Source organism: Vombatus ursinus, unplaced genomic scaffold (assembly GCF_900497805.2).
Source record: "Vombatus ursinus unplaced genomic scaffold, bare-nosed wombat genome assembly UNPS02014814.1, whole genome shotgun sequence".
Lineage (NCBI taxonomy): Eukaryota > Metazoa > Chordata > Mammalia > Diprotodontia > Vombatidae > Vombatus > Vombatus ursinus.
The window spans coordinates 16,167,403-16,189,304 of NW_020954592.1; the positions used below are offsets into that span (position 1 = coordinate 16,167,403).

Sequence of the window (21,902 nt, forward strand, 5' to 3'; positions counted from 1 at the left end):
ATCCCAGTTTTTTTTCACTTCATGGCTGGATCTCTACTCATTATACTATGCTACCTATCAAGTATCTTGAATGATAATTTATTAGTAATGCATTACAGCCTATTCACACTCACCATATGCTGTTCCATTGCCACCCTCAACTTGAATTCTTTGGATGGCAAAGCATCCCATGATTTAGTTTAATATCCAGGCAAAATGAAATTCTGGCTTATTTTCAAATTCTTCAAATATGATTTCCTGGACAATTATTAAAATGTTGTATAGAAAACATCTAATATTTAAACATAGGGACTATTGGAAATATCTTTGAAGACTACTGCTCAAGAATAATTTTTCAGAGCATTCAACCTTAATTAATACAGAGGCATCATGGCTTTGTTGGCAGATGGCTAAGCTTTGAGTCCAGGAGACTTAATTTCGAATCCTGTCTTTGAAAGTTACTAGATGTGTGACTCTGGACAAGTCACTTAACTTCTCTATGCTTAGATAAGAGGATTAACCCAACCTTGATCATTTTACAAGCAATTTCTGTACCAGGAATTGTTTGTAGAGTACAAAACTTAGGTGAAATATAAAATTCCTCATCTTCAATCACATAAGCTACTTTATATTCTGATGAGGTTTAAGTATTAGCCTCTCAAGAGATGATTGTAACAATAGTTATGTTACTGAATCCTATTTTAAGATGTGTCAATGAGCTCTTGTGAGAATCTTTTGTGTGAAGGAAATAAATACCTGTTCCATATCTAATTATACATTGAGTACTTTTAAAATCTATCTTTTGGGGAAACACTAGACATGAGCCTAAGCTTAAGTTTTAAATAATTTGTCTGGGGCATCAGGCTTGGTGTTTTATGAGCTGGACAATATTAGGAAAGGGAGCCTAGCTCCCCTTTCATGAGAGACTTGCACCTTGTATGTGGGTCCAAAGCAGAGGTGCTCTTTTGGAAGAGGACTTAGGTGTAGTACCTTAGACTGTGGGGTTGGCAGTGGTTCTTTAATGTTAGAATTAGAGACTGAGAGCTTTAAAGGACTTCAGTAGAACATCTAGTCTAATCCCTTCATTTTGCAGATGAAGAAACTGAGGCTCAAAGATATCACGTGACTTGCCCAGAGTCAAACAGCTAGTAAGCCTTATTTTCTAAGTCATGGAAGCTCCAACTAACAAAACCATGTACCAAGACAGTTAAATATTAGAAGCAGTTTGAATAAAGCCCAATTTAGTTTTCCCCCATAATTATTCCATTCCTAGGAAAATATTGCTTTATAATGTATCTCTTGATTTATCAGTTATAAGGGGAACCAGAAATTTGCATATTTGGCCTGAAAACCTATTTTTTTAAAAGCCAACAAGCATTTATTAAGTGCTTACTGTGTGCCAGGCATGGTACTAAGTCCTGGGAATACAAATACAAGCAGAAAGCCTTGTCTCAGAGTAGGATCACAAATTTAGAGGTAGAAAGGATCTTAGAGGGCATCTAGCAGAAAGACAGCTTCTGCCCTCAAGAAGCTTACATTCTTGTTTTGTCAATTTTTTATTAATTTATTTTGATTTATCAACAATCACTTCCATAGGCTTTTGAGTTTTAAATTTTTCTCCCTCCTTGGGGAGAGAGAGCTCCCTGCCTCCCTCCCCAAGACAGCATGCAATCTGATATAGGCTATACATATTCATTTCTATAAACATAATTTCACATCAGTGATGTTGTAAGAAAGAATTAGAACTAATTGGAAGAACTATCAGAAAAAGGAAACAAAACAAAACAAAACAGAAGAAAAAAAAGCAGATAGTATGCTTAGATCTGCATTCAAACTCCATAGTTCTTTCTTTGGATGTGGATAGCATTTTTGGAGATGTCTTAGATCCTTGCATTGCTGAGAGAGGCTAAGTCTATCAATGTTTGTCATTGCACAATGTGGCTATTACTGTGTACAAGGTTCTCCTGGTTCTGCTCACTTCACTCAGCATCAGTCCATACAAGTCTTTCTGGGTTTTTCTGAAGTCTGCCTGCTCATCATTTCTTATAGTACAATGGTATTCCATTACATTCATATACCACAACTTGTTCAGCCATTCCCTAATTGATGGGCATTCCTTCAATTTCCAATTCTTTGCCACCACAAAAAGAGCTGCTATAAATATTTTTGTAAATGTGGGGCCTTTTCCCATTTGTTTGATCTCTTTGGGATACAGCCCTAGAAGTGCTATTGTTGGGTCAAAGGAGACCTATTTTTTTAAGGTTATAGAAAGGTAATAATTAACTGAGAAATACTTTTTAACAACTGAATTGTATGATATTTTAATGCTATCATCCTCTGGGTAAAAGCTATATAAGGGGATATTCCTTTTCAAAGATGTTACAAGAAAATTAAAAACAAAGTGAAAAAAGTGAAAAGGTATAATTTTCATTAAAAGGTAGAAGGGATTAGCCTCCCAGCAGAAATGATTACATAAAACCAAGTTGCTTATTATAGATAAACCTTACTTGTCATCTTAACTGCAATCTTTAGCAGCTTAGAAACAGCCTAACCCACAGTAGGCACACACGGTAGATTATGCTGTGCTTGCTGAATCTAATGAATTTTTGAATTTTGTTGACTGTTTTGGAATCAGAGCAAGTGATGTGTACCTTTTATTAAACAAAGCAGCCCCAGATGCATCAAATAATAAAAGATGCTGAGATATTCCTGGACGGTACATAGGCAACATGGGCATAGTATATGTCTGTGCATGTTATAATAATTGTTGTATTGTTTACAGAGAGAGGAGGAAGGCATGTACTTTTTAAAATAATGTCCTAAAGGAAAAGTATGAAATATCAGCAGGGGCTGAAATGTGCCCCAGCAAGGGGTATTTTTTTTGCTTGTCTTTACACTCTTTTTTCCCCTTAATTTTAGGAAGAAACTATTTTCAGTTAAAGCATATATAGTAAATTTGTTCTCATAAGCTACTGAATACATTTAAGAACCTATGTGTCTTTATAGATGCAGGTAGAAGGTCTCTTCATCACACAGGTCATCTTTTGAACATTCATGTGGGTATTTATTTATTCTTGGAAATTTAGTTTTTTGAAAGGAAATGCCCAATGGCACTGCTAATATACTTTCTTTGTGTTTAAATTGAAAGATATAACTACATTAACTAAAATATGCAGTAAAAATTGTGTGTAGTGGGGGGTGGTGGTGGAGCAGGTGTGTTGTTTTTCATTCTTCATCACAATTAATTTCAGTATAAAAAGTCTGGCTAACAATGAAACATCAGATTCAAGAAGAAGTAGGGGTATAGGCCCATTTGAAAGTATGTTTTAATGAAAATGATAGAAGTAGGTGAGTACTATAAAGATTGCAGATTATTTTTAGATAATAATTACTTGGAAATTCTTAAGGAATGGGGACTCAATTTTCTCCCCAAGGTTGAGGTAAATTCTAGTCAGAAGAAAAAATTTAAGATAGATCTCAACACCTTCCCTCTTCTCCATGCCCTGTTTACCCATGTATAAATGGGACTGCAAATGAGCTTTTGTGTGTGTACAGTACTTTATATTATAACCACTGTGTGCTATGTAACTTAATGCTATTATTCTTCAGAACAGCAATTAGGTTAGGGTGATCTGTGCTTTGTCCCAGGGTCCCAAAATTAGAGAGTACTGAAGCAATCCTTCAGTAGCTAGAAACAATAGAGTTAATATAGGAAGTTGCCTAGTGGTGGGTTGGGGTGAGCAACTTCTCATCTGGCTTCGCCTCCTCTCCAATAATGGTAATTTCATCAGTGATGGGAGTTTCCAATTTGGAGAATTCTCTACCAATGCAGATTGCTATCTTCTCTACAACTTATAGCCTTAAATAATTGCATTGCCACCCTACAGGAACACCTACTCTTCAAAGGGCATATAAAGGTATAAGTCCATCACCATGAGGAGTTCTCCTCATTTGTAAATTGAGCCAGAGAAGGAAATGGCAAACCACTCCAGTAAATTTGCCAAGAAAATCTCAAATGGTGTCATGAAGAGTTGGATATGATTGAAATGATTGAACAATTTATCTCCCTTGTTAGATTATGAACTCCTTGAGGGCAGGGAATGTCTTTCACCCGTATTTGTATACTCAATGCTTAGCACAGTGCCTGGAACATAGTAGGTGCTTCATAAATGTTTATTGACTGACTACTAACTTAGTGCCAAGCACAGTGACTTGAACACAGTATATGCTTAATAAATGCTTGTTAAAAATGAGTACTGTATTAGCAAAGATTCAAAAGATAATAGAATTGAAAAGGACCATCTGAGTTAGAAAATTATGTTTGCAAATGTGAGAAAATGTTATTAAAAATTTCTCCTATTTGAGAGAAAGAATAAATTCCTGAAAATATTGAAAAATCATCTCATCCAATTTCCCATATAATTCAATAATTAGCTTTTGAAACGTGGTAAATAAGGGGCAGCTAGGTGGTGAAGTGGATAGAACTCTGGCCTTGGAGTCAGGAGGACCTGAGTTCAAATCTGGCCTCAGACACTTAACACTTACTAGCTATGTGACCCTGGGCAAGTCACTTAACCCCAACTGCCTCACCATAAAGCAAAAAAAAAAAAAATGTGGTAAATAGTATTCCTCTACTTTGTTTATAGTGCTGATCGATTGCATAATGTTCTCATTCTTCTTATTATTCCAGCTGCTATAGGAGAAGGACTTAAAGTGATAGTTTAATTATTTTGTTGTTGTTGTTGTTGTTGTTGTTGTTCAGTCATTTAGTTGTATCTGACTCTTTGTGATCTTATTTGGGGTTTTCTTGGCAAAGATTCTGGAGTGGTTTGCCATTTCCTTCTCCAGCTCATTTTACAGATGAGGAAACTCAGGCAAACAGGGTTAAGTGACTTGCCCAAATTTGTCCAGGTATACACAGCTAATAAGTGTCTGAGGCCAAATTTGAACTCATGAAGATGAGTCTTTCTGACTTCAGGTCTGACACTTAATCCACTGGACCACTTAGTTACCCTGATAGTTTAATTACATTGTACTTAATTAAAATTTTATTTGTCTTTATAATACTAATAGTAGAATGAGTTGGGAGACATGGTGAGGAGTAGGTCTTTTTAGTAACTGCTTTGATAGTAAAACTAAGACACATGCTTCCTTGGTCATATAGAAATTATAATTAATGATGATGATCATGGTTAACAATTATTTGTATTTTAAATGATTGTTTCAAGGCAATATTTTCTAATCAATTGAAGTTTGAAAAATATATAAAAACAGTGCCAAATTTGTAATAGCTGGACTCTCTGAATCATAAAATCCTACTTCATTCTTGTCTGTGTAAATGGATTTTACATGTCCTACACTGTCAGCTCAAGCACTGACCCATACTCAAGAAAGGTTGCAGAATTGAGACAAGCAGGAAATGTAATGAAATGTAAAAGTTCCCCCCCCCCATTTTTCATGCTTGAGGAAGGGAATAAATTCAGGTCCCCCTAAAATCCTTAGAAAAGAAAACCCCAAATACAAGTTCTCATTCTGTTCTGAAATGAGTCTGAGAAAATGAGTGAAAGTAAGTCTTGTATTGTTGTCAGAAAGAACCTGAAAGAAGAGGAGAAAGAAATTGAGGTAGAAGGTTTTTTTTTTTCCTAGTCACCTTCAAAAATGAATTTAGTTTCTGGGAAATAGAAATAGCTAAGCAACATGTGCCTAAATGAAGCTGTACTAGGATGCAGACAGTACTTGAAATAGCTTCAAATTAAATAACTTTATAATAATATTAGGTCAGGAAAACACAAGACTCAGGTCTTGCATCCAGATTATTAACTTGAACTAAATCTCTTCTTATTCTAGCAGTGCTGGTTCTTTCTTGGACATTAGCTATCTTGGGATTTTACTGTTTAATGTTGCCTGCTGTTCTTTTTTGGCTTAATTGCACTCTGTTAGGTATAATACCTCATGTAGTTGCTGTTCGAGGGGCCATCAACATCACCTTATGGAAAGGAATGTAGTTTCTGTGCTGGTAAATGGTTTAAAATCTGGCTCTCCAGAAAAAAAAAGAATGTAGGCATTACACACTTTTAAACTTAGTCTATATTTCTTAAGTCTAGAATCAATAAAACAATAAACCAAACCCTGATGCCCAAACTGAAAGTTTAATAATTGTCTTTCTTGAGAGATAGTATAAGACCCTCCTGTCCATGAGGGTCTATGTATATCATTTATGTCATAGTACACGAAAAGCAACATAGATTGCTGGAATTGGAGTCAGCTAACTACATGGTTTGAATTCTGCCTCTGACTCCTTCTTGATCCATGACCATTGACAAGTCATTTTTCTGAGATGGATGCAGCTCTCTAAGGATTATCTATTAAATTTGAGATTGATTTTTGCAAACTAAATCCTTGACATTATCATATGTATGATATGTCACTTAGGCAATTAATTATAATTTTGAAAGGGCATACATGTAAAAAAAAACCCTAAAATACTTCAGGGTTATTGAGATTTTCTTTTTAGCAGGATGAGAGGAAGCAGATAATGTGATTTTATTGGTATAGAGAATTCTGAAGAGAAAACTCTTTCTACCAATACAGATTTTAATAGCTATTCAGGAATTTATAGTTTTAGGGAGTTATCTTTCTCTCCTGGATCTATTTTCCAGATAAGTTGTTTTTCCAATAAGATATTTCACATTGTCTTCTATTTTTTCATTCTTTCAGTTTTGTTTTCTAATTTCTTGATTTCTCAAAGAGTCCATTTGCTCCATTCTAATTTTTAAGGAATTATTTTCTTCAGTGAGCTTTTGGACCTCCTTTTCTGTTTGGCCAATTCTGTTTTTTAAGGCATTTTTCTCCTCCTTGGCTTTTTGGACCTCTCTTGCCATTTAGGTTAGTCCATTTTTTAAGATGTTATTTTCTTCAGCATTTTCTTGGGTCTTCTTTAGCAAGCTGTTGATTTGTTTTTCATGATTTTCTTGCGTCACTGTCATTTCTCTTCCCAATTTTTCCTCTACTTCTCTTACTTCCTTTTCAAAATCCTTTCTGAGTTCTTCCATGGCCTGAGACCAATTCATATTTTTCTTGGAGGTTTTGGATGTAAGAGCTTTGACTTTGTCTTCTGGTTGTATGTTTTGATCTTCTTTGTCACCAAAGTAAGATTCCACCATTTGAGTTTTTTTTATGCTATTTGTTCATGTTCCCAGCCTTGACTTTTAAACTCTTTGTTAAGGTAGGGGTCTGCTTCCAGTGTGGAGGATGTACTGTCCCAAGTTTTGGGGGTTTTATAAGCTGTTTTCAGAGGGACTTCTAGGGACCTGTAAATTTTCAGTTCTTCCAAGGTGGTATGATCAAAGGAGAGATGTTTACTCCTTTCCTGGCTTGTTCTCTGGTTTATGAGTGACCACAAGAACTCTTTTCTGTTTTGGAGCTCTGAGGAGGATTCCCTCTGCTGCCACAAGCTCTACCATGCCAACGCTCCTCCTCACCCCAGGAGCACCATCTAGAGCTGTGACCCAGATCCAAGCATGGGCAAAGCAAGAGAATCCTGCCTCAGTGGCAGCAAAGAGATCCCTACAATCCCCATCTGATCAGTTGATACTTCCACCATCTGTGGGCCAAGAGCTCCAGAAACAGCCACCACTGCTTCCCCAGGGCTGTGCCAGGGCTGGGACTGGACTGTGCCCCTCTCTTACCCAGGTCTGACAGACCTTTCCCACTGACCTTCTAAGTTGTCTTTGGTGTTTGTAGGTGGAGAAGTCTGGAAACCACCACAGCTGCCCCATGATTCAGTCCCCTGAGGGCTGCTCCAGGTTTGCTGGGGCCATGTCTTTGCTGGTGCAGCCCACACTGAACTGTGCTCCTCTCCTAACCCGGTGCAACAGACATTTCCTGTAGATTTTTCAGTTTGTCTTGGGCTGGAAATTTATTTCATTCTGTCTTTTTGTGAGTTCTGCTCTTCTAGAATTTGTTTAGAGTGATTTTTTACAGGTATTTGGAGGGATTTGGGGAGAGCTCAAGCAAGTCATTGCTTTTATTCCACCATCTTGGCTCTGCCCCGAGATAATATTTGTAAAGCAGATTGCAACCCTAAATATAAATGCTGGCTATTATTAATAATAAGAAAAAAATCATGCTTCTCTTTTGATGCCATGAAGTCTAAGTAAAATACTAAGATGAGACACTCAAAATGATTCTGTATCATGTAAGCTGTGCAGTCTATATTGAAAATCATTTTTTTAGTAAGATTAGAAAAGTTTTATAAAAAATGATTATTTGTAATATTAATGTCTTAGTATCATTTGATAGAGCAGTGTTTGAAAGTCCCTTTAAAAATGTGTATTTATATAGTTCATTGTAGATACCAGTGAACCAGAAGTGAGAAAAAGGATTCTCAACCTGACCACAGGGCAGTTAGATGGAACAGTGGATAGAGTGCGAGGCCTGGAGTCAGGATGACTCATCCACATGAGTTCAAATCAGCCTCAGAGACGTACTAGCTGTGTGACACTGGGCAAGTCACTTAACCCTCTTTGCCTCAGTTTCCTCACCTAAAAAATGAACTGGAGAAGGAAATGGCAAACCACTCCAGTATTTTTGCCAAGAAAACCCCAAATGCAGTCATGAAGAGTTGGACACAACTGAAAAATGACTAAACAACAAAAATCCTGACTATAAAGTCATAATTGGGCATTCCCCACTGTACACAGATTTGAAGGGCATTGATAGCACTTGTGGTCCTTTAGCAGCATAGGAACAGCTAAGCTTACCTAGTTATCTGAATAATTAATTAAAATTATTAAATTCCCTCCTCTCCCTATTTGTGTTCCTACCTAGGCCAGGCAGTTAATCACTAACTCTCTAACTCAATCAATCAACAAACATTTAGTAATCACTTACTATGTGACAAACAGGCTAGGGCCTGGGGATACCAGTCTCTGCCCTCAGAAAGCTTCCATTCTTTCAGAGGAGGCTGTTTTTGTTGTTATTGTTGTTACCACTTCTCTGTGGGTGAACATTACTGATTATAAGCTCTACTTGGTTCCACTCCTGAGTACCTGTGTGATCCTGAATTAATTTACTTCAACCTTTCTGTGCCTATTCCCTCATCAATAAAATGGGAACAATAACTCCTGCCTTGCTTCCTTCCTGGTGTTAAGCCTTTTATGCTTTAGGTTCTATACATGAAGATTCCCCCCGCCCCCACTCCATTTCCCTTTCCTAATAGACAATATCAATGACCTTTCTCTAAAACAAATTCTACAAACTCAGATATGTGTGCTGTTCTTCAGAATAGATTAATGTCTATAAAAGTATCTGGAATTTCCCTAACTTATTTCACGGCTCAAAACACTTTAATTTATATTTTACTTTTTAAAATTGGCCAAAGCATAGTGAAAGAATAAAACATTCAATATCCAAACAATATGGTTGAATGTTCATTTCTTAAAATATTCCTCTACTTTATATAAGATCAAAAAGAAAAAGTCATATAAGGCAAAACATAGCTATGCAAACAAATAAAGCAGGGATGGATATAAAATAGCTAGTGTTTGGACACAGCAGCTGGGGAAATTTTGATTAAGCCATTTCTATTTCCAAACATGAATTCTGATTACAGGATCTGTCACAGATATACTACCTTCTAATACATTAAGCTAAATAGAATTTTGGCTTTCCTTACCACAAATGCAAAGACTAGATTTCTCCAAGGTGGTAACTTTTTTTTTTCTTATAGCCTCATCTCATTTCAAAGACCTAAAATTTTTGTTGTGATACTGGATTGTTTATGGACAATTTTCAGATCCAGGCTTGAATATATTTTGGTGCCCCTAGCAAGGACTATGAAAAGCCAAGAGCCTGAATCCTGTTTGGGATCTGCTCCCTATTTCATCCTCATGGACACACTGGAAATACAGTCAATCATTTGGACAGTCAGTCAATAAATCAGTAAACCAGTAAGTCAACAAGCACTATGCTAAGTGTTGAGGGACCCAAGGAAAGGCAAAAAATAAAAATAAAAAGAAGCCCTTACCCTCAAGGAGGTTACATTTGAATGGAGTAAAAAACAAATAACAATGTACATGTAAGATAGATATCCTTTGAATGTAAGGTAGTCCGAGAGAGGGTGGCAATATCAAATAATGAAGTTGAATGATCCTTGACTTCTATCCTTATCTGTCTGAATCCCACTCAGGTTCAGAAAATACCCTCTATGGAATTATCTCTGAATTGACTCTGAGTAGGCAAGTGAACTGTGTAGTGTTTTAGGAGATTGTGGAAAGAATACTTTCTACTCTGGGATCAGAATTGGAGGAATTCCAGTAGAAACCTGTGTGATCTTAGGTAAACTCTTTTAACCTCTTGGCGCCTCACTTGCCTTAACTATAAAATGGGATTATAAAGCTTGTGGTCCCTCACAGCTTTGTTTAGATGCTCAAATAAGATAAAATAAGTAAAGTGCTTTGAAAAATTTTAAACACCACATAAATATCAGTTGATCAGTTGTTGTTCACTATCATCTCATTCTCATCTTTTTTTTTTTTATAGTAGACTTAATCAGCCAGTCAATAAACATTTATTAAGCGCTTACTATGTGTCAGGCACTGTGCACAAATATGAAAAAGACAGTCCTTTGTCCTCAAACAACTTACAGTCTGATGGGAGGATTCAACATAAAAGGAGGCCTTTTCTTTTTTTTTTTTTAATTTTTTTGGCTAGGCAATGGGGTTAAGTGACTTGCCAGGGTCACACAGCTAGTAAGTGTTGTGTGTCTGAGGCTGGATTTGAACTCATGTACTCCTGACTCCAGAGCCAGTGCTCTATCCACTGTGCCATCTAGCTGCCCTCCCAGACTTTTCAAGAGGGATGAGGGGAAGCATCTAAGGACAAGCTATCATTCTGCTGTTATTTTATTTTATTTTATCTTATTGGTATTTAATGCTCTACAGACTATTACATAGATAGATATAATTTTTGATCTTTAAAACTGAGTAAGAGTATTGGGATGTAAGCTTATATTCTGTAGATTGATTGACTACATCTTTGGCACAACTTCAACAGTAAAAAGGAAAACAGGAAAGAAATGTATCTTGTCCTGTACCCATAGAGTTTTAATTTCTTTAGTTAGGTGTCTATTTTTGAAAGTTTGAATTCTGTGTTGTTTAGAGGTTACTAATGTCCAGTATGGCAACATCTTTTGTTCTGAAAAGTTTATGTCTCAGTGTTGTGGTTATTGTTATGAATTACAGTATACCACACTGCTTTTTGGTAGCGTGGTTTGCAACTTATCTCCCTAATAGATCCTAAGCTCCATGACAGCAGGAATCATGGTTTATCTAAGTTTTTGTACCTCCCTCAATGTTTAGCATAATGTGGCAGTAGTTAGGGCAAAGTGTAGCAAAGTGCCAAGGGTACAAAGGTAAGTTTGAGTCTCAGCACTGAAATTTATTGCCTGTGTAAGTCTTTTAGCCTCTTTGGACCCAAACTGCCCTCCTTGGCTACCACTTCTTTAGATGTGTCATCTCCCCAGTTAGAATGTAAGCCTCTTGTGGGAAGGGGCTATTTTTGTTTTTGTAAATCTATGCTGGGGCTTGGCACAGTGCTTGGCAGATAATAAGTGTTAAATGCAGTAAATGATTTTTTATTCACTCATTGGATATTAGTTGAATGTTGAATGAATAAACTGCATCTCAGTTTCATCATCCACAATGAGAAGCGGCTTGGTATAGTGGATGGGGAATTAGACCTGAAGTCAGGAAAATCTCCATTGGAATGTGCTCTTTACTAGTTTTGTGCCTAAGATTCCCCCCGCCCCCATGAAATCACAGTTTCTTGACATATCGATCCAATAGTAAATCAAGGTAATGACAAGAGGACTAACTTTAGGGTGAGAAGACCTTGATTCAGATATCAGTTCTGCGAATTATTTCCCTTCTTGGAGTTTCATTTTCCTCACCACAAAATGAGGGGATTGTACTAGATGACCTCTCAGGTCCCTCCTAGGACAAAATTCATGATCCTATGGTAATTCTTTGTCTTATAGGGATATTGTATTAGATTAAAATAAAGTAGATTAAAGGATCCATATGTGTAACCATCATAATATGATATTAATGTTAGTATTATATATAAAATTATTATTATGTATCAAAACATTGCCTATTAGAAGTCATTGTTTTCTTTGAGGGAAAGTTCTATGCAGTGTTTTTAAATAAAACTTATTTTCTTTTCAGTAAAACTTTAAAAGTCACCCTTGAATGAAATATGAATGAAAAATAAGCATTTATTTTTTCTTTCATTTTTAGTTGTATGTAATTCATGGTATCATATAGTATAATTATTTGGGATTAGGATAACTCAGGTAGGATTCACAGATCTAGAAAAAAGGCACCCACTTGAAACAAGGCACAAATCCATAGCAATGAACAGAATATTACTACCCTACTCAAATTATCCTACTGACGGAACTTGGGACTGAGTCCTATCATAACAGATGATCTTAGAGAAGAGAGATACTAACCCCTCTACCTTAATGACAAAAAACTTTAAATTGATGAGGTAACTTAAGCTTACATATCTGAAGCACTTACATCTTGGTTGGACATTTCCCAGTAAGGTCTTTCTCCATAGGACATCACCTCCCACATGACAATGCCATAGCTCCATGCATCACTAGCTGATGAGAACTTCCTGTAGGCAATAGCTTCTGGGGCTGTCCATCTTATGGGGATTTTTCCACCCTGGAAAAATATGTTGTAGATGTTGACTCACAGTAGAAAACTCCAGCTCCATTTCAAACTTGAGATTACTATCATCAAAGATCTTTCTGACAAAAAAAATTCTGAACACTCAATAACAACTTGGCAATTTAAATGGAAAATAGAAAGAAAATGGAATATTTTTAAACTGTTAAGTGACTTTCCCTAAGGTGTTTATTCAGTGAAACAGCATTGTCACATTTCAGAGAAAACATTTCATTCATTAGAGATATTGTATGTTATTTTAGATTCACATAAATAAAAGAACACTTTTGCCTTCCAGATTTGGAACATTAAGACCAAACTTTATAGTTATTAAACATTTCATTACATTTGTAAACAATAATAATAATAATAATAAAACCTCCAGCTGAGGTAAGTGGCTAAATTTTGAGAATTGAGAAGTACTTTGCTATTTCAGGGTTAAACAGAGTAGAACTAAATTTCTTTCCTTTTCTTTCCATCTGTAGTCACTTCAGTTATCTCTTAATCTTTTCCTATAAATTCCTTGACATGGTACAAATGCATCTAAAATAGACAGTTTTTATGTAAGAGCACTTTAAATTACTTAATACTTTTGTTTTTTAAGCTTTCATTCTAATAGCTAAGCTCATTGAAAAGAGAAAATTAAAATTCAACCTATATAGTTTAGCTATTTTCTAATTCTTCAGTAGTTTGGCTTTAGAAGATCTAAATAATATTTTATGTATTATATTTAATTTTTAACAACATTCACATCATTTTGTTAAGAACATTATAGAAATTCCTTGCAATGACAATAGCAAGAATAGAATCATTTGTTCATTTCGTTTGACATTTTTGAAACCTTCCCAATCTCCCCAGTGGGATACAGGATTTTTTTTTTAAGCAAGTTATATTGAACCATGCTTTATAGTTCCCCTAGATGGCAGAAGAGAACAGTCAGCAGGTTTGTGAATGCCAATAGCAACAACTTTTCAGGACCCTGCAATTGATTTATAGTTAAATAAAATAATTTTCGACAGTCAGAATCCATAGCAGAGGTAGATTTTGACGAGCAACCTTTGCGGTTGGCTATTACTATCAGCATCACAATCATCATCATCATTGTTTGGAAATCTACTTTTGTTAAGTTCTTTGTACACAGTATATTGAAAATCAGAAGGGGAAAAACATTCCTGCCTTGGAGAAAGAGTCAAGTATGTTAGTAGTGAGACTGTAAATCAAATACACAATTGCTACTTTTTAATGATCTATTAGCAGCTAGGTGGTGTAGTGGATAGAGTTCTAGGCTTCTAGGAAGGAAAAAAAACTGACTTTAAATCTGTTCTTATAATATGTACTGGTTGTGTGATCCTGGGTAAGTCACTGAACTGAGTCTCAATGAGACTCAGTTTCCTCATCTGTAAAATGAGGATAATAATGGCATCTACTTCTGAAGGTTGTTGTGAAGATAAAATGAGACAATATTTGTAGAGCACTTTGTAAACTTTAAAGCATAACATAGGTGCTAGCTAACTAGTTATTATTATTAGTGGGGAAAAGTGATTAATATTCAATAGGAAAAATAATGAACTGCAAGGCAAAATTGGGAGTTAATTAAACACACATTTATTAGTCATTTACTACGTACTAGTTCTATAGTACTAGTATTGCAAGGATTTGCATATAAAGTGAAAAGCATAGAACATTCAAACTGGAAGGTACCTTAGAGACCATTTAGTTGAACCCCATCATTGTCCAGATGGAGCAATTGAAATTCCAAGAATTGAAATGATTTGCCCAAGGTCAGATAGCAAAACAATGGCACACTTGGGATATGAAGCTATGTCTGCTGATCCTTTCCCAATGTTAATTTCATTGAGACTCAGTCCCCAATTAAAAGTTCTATGAAGAGTTAATGGTTTCATTATTATAATCTTTAACATCCCAACATATATTGGGATATCTTATAATCACTTATAAGAGTAAAGCTGCAATTTGATTAAAGTGTCTAAAATGTGTTGCCTATACAAATCAGTACAGAATAAATTAATCAACAAGTATTAAATAAATGTCTACTATGTGATAAGAAGTACAAATACAAACAATGAAGTAATCCCTATTTGCAAGATCAGAAGCATTAGGCAAATACATAGTGAAAACTAAAATTCAGAGTACTCAGCCATGGTAGGTAAAGAAAGTTCATTTTAGGATATATTCTTATCTCAAGATTGGAGTGGGATTTGTTTTAAAAATGTAATCAGATTGGTATGGACTTCTATACAGCTGAATTTTCTTTCATGGACATAGGAGTGATATTTGTATTCGAAAAGGGTGTAAAATAGGGTGTAATCTGCTTGAGGAGAAAGACTTTAATTTTTGTCTTTGTATCCCAATGCCTAGCTCATACTAAGAGGTGAATGAATGTTTCTTGAGTTGGAGTAAACTAAATTGAATTGTTGAATATGTTTGGATCTATGAACACTGATTTATGAAAAGATTTTGATCCTAACAAAATGGAGCCACACTGAAGGCATAGAATAAAGTGTATGCAACTCGGTTCTGTTCCCCTCCCCCTTTTCTAACAGTGGTTGGGGGTATGGGGAGGAGAACTAGCTAGTCCCTCTCTCTTCCTCTCACTTTAGTGTAGGCCAGCATAATTTTTACAGATCCCAGTTTCTGCTATTTCCACAGAGGTGACTTTCCACGTAGTCAATACCCTCACTCTACTACTAAGTAGAATTCTTTTAATCTTGCTGCTGGGAGAGACAATGGGAATGGAAATTGTCTAAGGGCATTGCTTCAGACAGGGCTGCCTCCACTCACTTATCAAACCTCCTCCTACCAGAGAGCTGTTGTCTTATTCTATATCCAGGATATTCCCGATTTACCTATTGTCTGTTTTAGCAATAGTAATATGCATCAAAAAATCTTTTAGACAAATGATTTTTCTTCCTTCCTTCCTTCCTTCCTTCCTTCCTTCCTTCCTTCCTTCCTTCCTACCAGGCAGCAAGTGGAGAAGTTTTGAATGCTGTGGATAAGTTCACTTACCTTGGCAGTATACTTTCCAAGAATGTACACATTGATAATAAGGTTGATGCATGCATTGTCAGAGCTAGCTCAGTGTTTGGGAGGCTCTGAAGGAAAGTATGGGAGAGAAGAGGTATTAGGCTGACTACCAAACTGAAGGTCTACAGAGCCGTTGTGCTGACCTCATTGTTGTATACCTGTGAAAACTGGACAGTGTACCAGCACCATGCCAGGAAACTGAATCACTTCCATTTGAATTATCTTAGGAAGATTCTGAAGATCACATTGCAGATAAGATACCAGACACTGAGGTCCTTTCTTGAACTAAACTACCAAGCATTCAAACTCTGCTTCAGAGAGTGCAACTCTGATGGGTTGGCCATGTTGTTCGAATGCAAAATGTACACTTGCCAAAAAGACTATTTTATTATTATTATTATTTTACTATTTTATTTACTATTTACTATTATTATTTCACTACTCACACAGGGCAAGAGTTCACATGGTGGTCCGAGAAGCAATACAAAGACACTCTCAAGGTCTCTCTTAAGAACTTTGGAATTGATTGTGTGACATGGGAGAGAAACAATGGCACAGGACTGACTGCTCAGCATGGTGTGCCCATGTCAGAAAAGGTGCTGTGCTCTTTGAGCAAAGCAGAATTGAAATAGCTCAAGAGAAATGCAAGATATGCAAACTTAGAGAATCCACTGCAAAGGTTCATACTGACTCTTTGAGTCTGACCTGTGGGTAGAACATTCCGAGCTTGTTTTGGTCTGATCAGCCCAATCATACACACTAAAACTTGACTCTAGCATAGTGATGTCATTTTGGTCCTCTTCGAAAACAACATTTCTTTTTTCCTTCCCTTCCTTTCTTCCTTTCTTTTCTTTTCTTCCTTCCTCCCTTCTTTTCTTTCTCCCTCCCTCCTTCTTTCTTTCTTTTTGTCTTTTCTCCTCCTCCTCTTCTTCCTCCTCCTCCTCCTTCTCCTCTTTCTCCTTCTCTGCTTCTTCCTCTTCCTCCTCCTTCTCCTCCTCCCATCTTCTTTTTAGAGTTATCAAAAGGTTGGGGAAGCAGGAGGATCAGATTTCATTCTTGGCAACAGGGACAGCTTCCATGTTGTTCAGATACAGTCTTTGCTTAGCATTCTGTTTCTGGTCAGGGCAGCAGTAGTGGTGGTGTTAGGTAGACTTCCAGAATGGTCAGCTTTTTGTCCTTTCCCTTCTTCTCTTTGTTGCATTGTCCTCTGTGTGTTTGTTTACTTCTTCTTATAAGATTTTGGCATTGTCCCTCTTATTTTGGGTAAGAGAAGGAGGCTTTCTTTTCAGACATATAGTTATAGCCCCTTTTGTCCTTGAATCAGAATACATTGAGACCCTCTGTCCTGTCCTGTAGGCATACAGATCAGCTACATTCCAATTTCTTGGGTAAAGGAGTACTACATGTTGATTATCAAACAGGAATTGGAGGAGCAGTATTACGCCAATCACTAAAAGCACCTAAACCCTCTCACAGTTTGGTTATCTGTAAATATTAGTGTGAGGTTGCCAAGATCGCCACTTATTCTCCATTATATTCTTCATCTTGTTAAATGGTTATAGAAAAAATTTCTGAGTACTGCGGCCCTGTATTTCAAACCTGGAAGCTATATGTCCAAACTCTGCAGGCCAAACTTGAATATCTAATTTCTAAAGGCATGTAAAAACGATAGTTTCATCTTGCCATTTATTTTACTGGACCTTACTTGCCATAGTGGGTAAACCATATGCAGGAGTGGAGTGGTAAATGTTTAACTGACTCTCTAGAAAAAAATGTTTGCATGACATCTTTGTAAATTTAATCTGTGTTATTTATACTTTTGCTATCACTTTTTAATGTCTACACAACAAACAAAATAGCAAATCAATCCCTGATTTGTAGTGTTTGCCAATTTCCAAGTTGTAAATGCTCACATTGAAAATTTAATAATTGGTTCTGCAGCCAGTTCAGCCAGTTACAGCATATCACTGACTATGTGGGTGCTTGTATCATTAGGTGGCTGAGGTTGCTCCTTTGCTAAGTCAATGTTAGTTTCTCTCAAAACAGTCTTAAAAAAGAAAGTGGATTTTTTTTGTATGCTCATATCATGTTTTTTTTATACAGTGTCATTTACCACAAAAAGAAAGACATTTTTATTACCTTTCAAGCTGATTTAAAGCATTGCCTAATTCCTTCCCTCCCCCACTCTCACAGAAACTCCAAATATTTTCTTTGGCATAACCAATACTACAAAACTGCTTTTGAAAGTTAATTGACCTTGAAATTTTATGTTACAATTCAAGCTAAGAAAATGAGAACTAGAAGTTATAAAATATAATATATGCTCATTAATGTGGGATTCCCCTTCCCTAATCTCTTTCAGCTCCCACAGGTTGAGTGTCCTTGAAGTAGAGTATTCCAAGTTTGATGTAGTCTATCGGTGCTCTCTCCTACATTTATAATTCACAAACTCCCCACAAGTACTGTTACCAGACAGAGGGCACAATTAGCTCAATGTAAAGACATTTACTGAAATGGCATTGTAAGAACAAGAATAACAAAATATCTCTTCAATAAAACTGGGGCTTACTTTTCCACACATTGTTTTGTTTGTCCTTTGTTTTCAAAGAGGACCAATGGTCATTACATTATGGGTGATAATTTGACTCAAGCATGAATTGGATTTAAGTGAGGCAGAGTTGCACAAAGTCGTCAGCCTCATTGTCTCTTCTAGAGTCATCAAATTCCAGTGGCAAAGTTGATGGTTCAGGCAACTGTGGATGACCTTGGCATCTTCAGTGTGGTCCATAGCACCTATTTCCACTGCCTTTCACACACTAAACATAGCGTAAATGGGAAGAATGGGAACATACAAAGATTATATGAATAAAGAGATACACAGCCTAATCAGACAATTCACACCTTTAGAATTGCAGGGCCCCAAAGGCACCTCCCTTCTTAAGGTTTTCTCATTCTGCTTTCCCCTAGGCACAGTGTGCCTGATAGGCAGGTTGTTCAGCCGGGCTATCTGAGTCTGTTCCTTCTCCTAATGGCAGGGCTGAATTTTTTCTTGATTGCAAGAAGTTACATTCCTCAAAGTTGTCTCTTCTCTTGGCCTGCTTGCTGCCTCTGCCTTCTGGCTTCCTTTATCACTCAGCTCAAATTCCCTTTTCTGCAAGAGGACTTTTCCCAGTTCCTTTCTCCCTGCCTCCCCCCCCCCCCCCCACCCCATTACTAACACCTTTTCTTTGAGATTACCTTTCATTTATATCTTATTTATTTATTTATTTTTTTGTATTTTGTCTTGGCAAGATTGGCAAGGCTATGAATCCCCCATAAGAATCTGGGCTCCTTGAGGCCAAGGACCATGTCACTTACCACCTCCCTCTCTCAACCTCTGCTCCCACTTTCTTTTTGTATCTCTAGCACTTAGTGCCCAATAAACTCTTGTTGAATGATTCACTGACTGGATTTAGGTGAATAGGTTCACTGCAAAATTTCTTGGGGAGGGAGGAAGGAAAAGAGGTAAGAGGAGGAGATATCCCTTTCCCTATGAGACATAAGGAACTATTTCCTGTCACCCCTGGCTGGGTTCTTCTTCTTCTTTTCTTTTTTTTTCCAACAAAACAGGACTTTATTGTTTTTTTGATTGTCTATTCTTTTTTTTATAAGTAGTATTTTATTTTTTCCAATTACAGGTAAAGATAGTTTTCAACATCCATTATTTATAAGATTTTGAATTCCAAATTTTTTCTCCCTCCCTCCCTTTAATCCCCCCTCCCCAAGATAAAAAACAATCTGATATAGGTCATACAGGTGCAATCATGTAAACACATTTCCATATTAGTCATGTTGTGAAAGAAGAAACGGAAAGGGAAAAGCCACAAAAAAACAAAAGAAAGTGAAAATAGTATGCATTGATCTGCACTCAGACTCCATAGTTCTTTCTCTGTTGTGGACAGTATTTGCCATCATGAGTCTTTTGGAATTGTCTTAGATCATTGTATTGCTTAGAAGAGCTAAGTCAATCATACTTGGTCATCGCACATTGTTGCTGTTACAGTGGACAATGTTCTCTGGTTCTGCCCACTTCACTCAGCATTTATAAGCAAAACTTACAAGGAAGCAGAGACAAGATGGATAGCTTGGAACACAATGTAGTATTTATTATGTAGGCTTTCTTGAAATGGAAATGTATTGTATATTTTGAATCCTCTCTTGCATTTTGCTGTACACATGACAGTGCTTTTTTTTCCTTTTCTTATTTTGTATTTAAGTTATAGTATTTACATTTATAATATATTTCTTTTTCTTTTCTTATGTATTTAAGTTTAAAATAAATAAAAAATAACCAAAGGTCAAGAATATCAGAGAATTAATGAAAAAAATGCAAAAGCCTTCCTGTCTTAGCCATACCAGATCTAAAACTGTATTAGAAAGCTTCAATCATCAAAACTATTTGGGTTCTGCATGTTAGGAGTCTTTTTTCTCTGCTGTCATCACATTCCTTAGAGCCATTCCCCACCTTTACTGACATCTTGGAAAGTACCTCAGTTGTTAAAGGGCTACGGGGCATGACCAATTACCCTCTAATTCCATCAATTTTGCATAGAGATCTTCTTCATACCTCAGTAAAAGGTAAAAAACACATAAGCCCTTATACCTCCTTTAAGACCTTAACATGTCACTGTCTCTGTTTTTGTTATTGAGTCATTTTCAGTCATGTATGACCTCATTTGGAGTTTTCTTGGTAGAGATACTGGGGTGGTTTGCCATTTCTTCTTCCAGTTCATTTTACAGATGAAGAAACAGAGGCAAATAGGATTAAGTGACTTACCCAGGGTCACACAGTTAGTAAAGGTCTGAGGACAGATTTGAACTCAGGAAGATGAGATTTCCTGACTCCTGACTCCAGGCCTGGAGCTCTATCCACTGCACCACCTACCTGCTCCATTGCCTCTGTTACTAGCCCCTTATCTTCTATGATTTCATTAATTGGACTGGAAGGAAATCAACTGATCATAGGATCACTGGATCACCACCTCCCTCCTCCACTAAAATAAAATAAGAGTGATTTAGAAAAGTGTGGTAAGGTGGTAAAGGCATCTCAAAAGTAACTATATAAAGGATAATAAAAAAGGTTTTAAAATCTATTCTGGAAATAAGAAGATCAAAGAAGGCCTAGGATCACTGCCAGGAACAAAAAAAAGTGTGATGATACCAGATGACAGAAAAAAGGCAGCACCAGTCAATTCTCACTTTACATCTCCTTTCTGTACTAAGGAAAGTGATCTTTAGACTCGAAAAGATGGAATAAAAATGGTTAATGGGGAATTGAAACTCAAAAGTGGTAAGGGAGAATCTACGTATCCTCAATTAGTTTGAGCTTGGCCTGTATCTTCTTGTGTACCTTGGATGATTCACAGAACCTCTCTGTATCCTCTTTTGGAACCAAGGAAATGAATTGTCTTATTTATAAAATGAGAGCGTTGGCCTACAGGATGACTAAGATTGCTTCTATCTCTAAGACAGAATGAATTTATAGAATCATGGATTCTAGAAGAGATCTAGGCTAGAGATCGTCTAGTCAAATCCCTAATAGAGTTGGAAAATGAAATCACACGGGCAATAAGTAGCAAAGCAAGAATTTGAATTCTGTCTCTAAATTGTAATAATAGCTAATGATAATGACAGCATTTTTATACTGCTTTTAAGGTTTGTAAAGTACTTTACATATATTATCTCATTTAAGCCATATACAATAATCTTGTGAGATGGGGGAATGTTATTATTCCCATTTTGCAGATGAAGAAACTGAGTCTGAGAGAGGTTAAGTGACTTGCTCAGGGTTAGATAGGTAGTTAATGACTGAGGCAGGATTCAAACTCAGCTCATTAATACCATGAGTTGTTGAGATTTGGCTGCCTAAAAATTTAAGTGATCCACTACAAGGTGGGGAACCTGTGACCTTGAGGCCACACGTGGCCTTCCAGGTCCTTGTGTGAGACCTTTTGACTGAGTCCAAGTTTTACAAAACAAATTCTTTTTATTAAGAGGATTTATTCTGTGAAGTCTGGATTCAGTCAAAGGACCATACTTGAGGACCTAGAGGGCCACATGTGGCTTCAAAACTGCAGGTTTCCCATCCCTAGACAGTGGTTC

General features: G+C 36.6%; 1 protein-coding gene across 1 annotated transcript in view; it reads right to left on the minus strand.

Annotated features, from left to right (window-relative positions):
* EPHA6 (EPH receptor A6) overlaps window positions 1–21,902 on the minus strand; it is a 1,252,883-nt gene that overhangs the window by 23,576 nt on the left and 1,207,405 nt on the right. Inside the window, 1 exon segment of the mRNA XM_027835345.1 lies at window positions 12,564–12,713. Within this exon segment, the coding sequence (XP_027691146.1) occupies window positions 12,564–12,713 (150 nt within the window).